Source organism: Etheostoma spectabile, chromosome 10 (assembly GCF_008692095.1).
Source record: "Etheostoma spectabile isolate EspeVRDwgs_2016 chromosome 10, UIUC_Espe_1.0, whole genome shotgun sequence".
Classification (NCBI taxonomy): Eukaryota; Metazoa; Chordata; class Actinopteri; order Perciformes; family Percidae; genus Etheostoma; species Etheostoma spectabile.
In genome coordinates this window covers 23,269,897-23,273,250 of record NC_045742.1, presented here as the reverse complement: position 1 = coordinate 23,273,250, position 3,354 = coordinate 23,269,897, and the positions used below count along the sequence as shown (strand labels likewise).

Sequence of the window (3,354 nt, the reverse complement as noted above, 5' to 3'; positions counted from 1 at the left end):
AAAACACAGGGAGGAAAAAATTAAAAAAAATCCAAAAGTCCAAAAAGGGTCCAGGGAAAAAGACAAGACAAAAACTGGACACAAAACTGGAGAAAAAAAACTTAAGAAGGGGAAAACAAAGAGGAAGAAAAGCACACTGTCAGGAACACACCAACTACACACATGAAGTCACAAAACGATCTGACAAGAGACGAAGTGTTCCACGAAATGTGGAAAGTACATTTACTCCAGTACTGTACTTAAGTACAAATTTGAGGTACTTGTACTTTATTTGAGTCTTTTCCTATCATGCCACTTTCTACTTCTACTATTTCAGAGATATATATATATACTTTTTACTCCCCTGCATTAGTCTGACGGCATTAGTTACTAGTCTCCTTACAAATTAAGATTTTTGCATGCAAAACACATTATATGAAATACAATTTTTTTTATTATATTGAAACTACCCAACAGTATATAACCCTACAAGTGCAGCTGAAATGCTAAGCCCATTAAACACTTAGCTGATTGAACTGTTTTGAAGCCTCATGTTGTCCTCGGGTCAAAATGACCCGTTTTCCTATATCAGTGTTCTTTTTAACTACCCAAAATAACATGATTGATTCCACACAACGCTCTTTGGCAAGTACACATCTCTACTTTCATTAATTTTGGGGTGTCTTATTCAATTTTATAGCATTTGAAAAACAAATTGAAGTGGTTTTGAAACACAGTTGTGCTCATAAGTTTACATACCCATGCTTAAGTTGACTAAAAAGAGGAATAAAAAAATCATGTTTTGGAAATATATGTTAATGCCTTAATTAAAAAATGAGGTAAAATCCAACCTTTAAGGACACCAATTTTCTTTGGGAAAAAATAATGTATTGTAAGTAAATAAATGTTCTTCCTTAAAATACAAGGGGCATAAGTATACATACCCCTATGTTAAATTCCCATAGAGGCAGGCAGGTTTTTATTATTAAAGGCCAGTTATTTCATGGATCAGGATACTATGCATCCTGATAAAGTTCCCTTGGCCTTTGTAATTAAAATAGCCCCCAATCATCACATACCCTTCACCATACATAGAGATAGGCATGGGGTACTTTCTATAAAATATTGTCTTTACCATCTCTTTAGTAGGATGCATAGTATCCAGGATACTATGCATCCTGATACAATTCCCTTGGCCTTTGGAATTAAAATAGCCCCATATCATCACCATACATAGGGATTGGCATGGAGTACTTTCCATAAAATCATCTCTCAATGCAAATCAAACCGGCTATTAGTCTAACTGAAATAAAACCATGCTCCATCCTTTCTCAACTAAAGCTGTATCTTCACCAGATTTAAAACAAAACCAAACTTTGATTCCAGTTTTTAGCCGTGGCGCCAGGTTACCACAGTTACCACAGCACACACACATTTCTTGGCAAAGGCCAGCTCTACTTTGCCTCTGATTGGCTAAAACACACTGGTCGGACTCATACCATTGGTAGGTAGACCTACGATGATTGGTTAAACCCCAATAGAAAACAGTAATCAATTTATTTATTAAAAATCTTCTTTAATAGTCTTCTGCTACAGTCCGGCACCAAGTCAGAGTACTGTAAGCCTTGCGGAAGCACAAAACCGTTCCTCAATATGGTGGTTCTTTAAATATGTCGACAACTTGAGGAAACCCAAGTAGCTGAACCCATGAGAAGCGTCGAGAATTTAGACAACAATTGTGTGCCTGTTTGTTCTGATTCCTGTTTTACTTTGTCTATTATATTCTTCTTTGTCTTGTCTTGTTTCCCTTACTGTCTTGTGTTTTCCCGCCTGTTTGAGGGTTCTACCCCACCCTGATGTGGTCCACCTGTTGTATCACCTGTCCCTAGTTAGTCCTCGTTACCCTTTAATCTCTGTTTCCCTTGTGTTTTGTTGGATCATTTTATGCTTCATGTCTGGTTGTGTGCTGTCGTCAAAGGCTTGTCTTCTGTGTTTTTCTTCCTGGTCGTCATGTTTTTGCGGATTATTTTAGTGTGTGTTTGCCTGCCACCCTCTGGACACCTTTTGTTTGTACATTTTTGTTATTAAAATTCTGTAATCTGAATTTAATTGCATTTAGGTCCAAGCCTCGCTACTTTATCGGCCTGAATAACCTGACACTAACCCCTGTGCGCAGTGACATTGGCCCTCGTGATGCCGACCAGTTAGTTTCACTTGAGTGAAGAGCTAGCCAGCTAGACATCTAACATAAATTCCATCCATCCAATGGTAGACACACATAAATACGGTACACCTATCTAAATAATTTCCACAAACGAGTGACATAATGCAGACATCCAAACACAGTACAGTAGTTAGAGCAGGGATTTGGCATAAGCAGCATCAGAGAGACTGAGGGGAAATGACACAAAAATTAATCTAAAGTCTAGTTTAATTATAAAACCATAAAAGATTTCATGTTTTTGAAAACAATTCGGGCCTGGTTCCCCAGAAGCCATCTCCTCATTGCGCCCCTACAAATGTAAATTCAACACAGTTCTATCTAAATAATTTCCACATATGAGTGACATATTGCTGATTTCTAAGCACAGAAGGAGATTTAACAAGGGTTAAACATATGACATCAGTCGACATCACAATAAGAATTCTGTCACACTAATTAGGCAATCTCTTTGTCAATCATATTTAATTTCTGACGTCAACATTATCAGATGAATCACAGTTCAGGACATGCACAGCCTCTAAACCCCAGGACGAAACTGCAGTGTAGGATTCTTCATTTTTTGCTTGTAGTTCGCATCAAACGTTTCATCCTGCGCCACGGTGAAATGGTTCCTCCAGTCCCCAACCTTCCCTGCAGAACCACAGAAAATCAGGTGTTTTAGCTAAAGGTGGAGTCATGTCACATGTATTGTGTATAACTATTCACTGTACCTTTCCTCATGAAGGAAGTCCTTTTGAAATACATCAATGAAACCGTTGAAAGGTTGACCGTGTTGTTCTTTTTCATAACATCAAACTGCACACTGCCTGTAATTCTTTCCTTTTCCTCAGCTGATGGAGACAAACCAAGAAAGCAGCAGAGTTTGTCTATTTCCCGCCCTGTGTCCTGGAAGCAAAATGGTCGCATTATTCAATTCAATTTTATTTATTTATCAAATCATGACAAAAGTTATCTTGAGACCCCACAGTAAGGTGACCAGATTTCTCAGAGAAAATCCAGGGACATTTTCAGCTCAGAAGCAAATATACCTCCAAAACATGTCATGTTTTTATTTTTGTAAAACTTAAAACGGGGACACTAGACCTTGAGCTGTTTCCCCCAACAGACAACATTATGGTAAGGATTTCTAAGGAGGTCGACCTTTCTGGTAA

The 3,354-nt window shown here is 38.0% G+C and overlaps 1 protein-coding gene across 2 annotated transcripts in view; it reads right to left on the bottom strand.

Annotated features, from left to right (window-relative positions):
* Positions 1-2,650: 2,650 nt before the first annotated feature.
* LOC116697235 (cytosolic sulfotransferase 3) overlaps positions 2,651-3,354 on the bottom strand; it is a 10,010-nt gene continuing 9,306 nt past the window's right edge. For both annotated transcript variants that reach the window (XM_032528558.1, XM_032528557.1), the window contains exons 7-8: positions 2,914-3,088; positions 2,651-2,833 (exon numbers count right to left, since the gene is read on the bottom strand). In XM_032528558.1, coding sequence (XP_032384449.1) covers positions 2,721-2,833; positions 2,914-3,088 — 288 coding nt within the window. In that variant the 3' untranslated portion in view covers positions 2,651-2,720. The remainder of the gene's footprint in view (positions 2,834-2,913; positions 3,089-3,354) is intronic.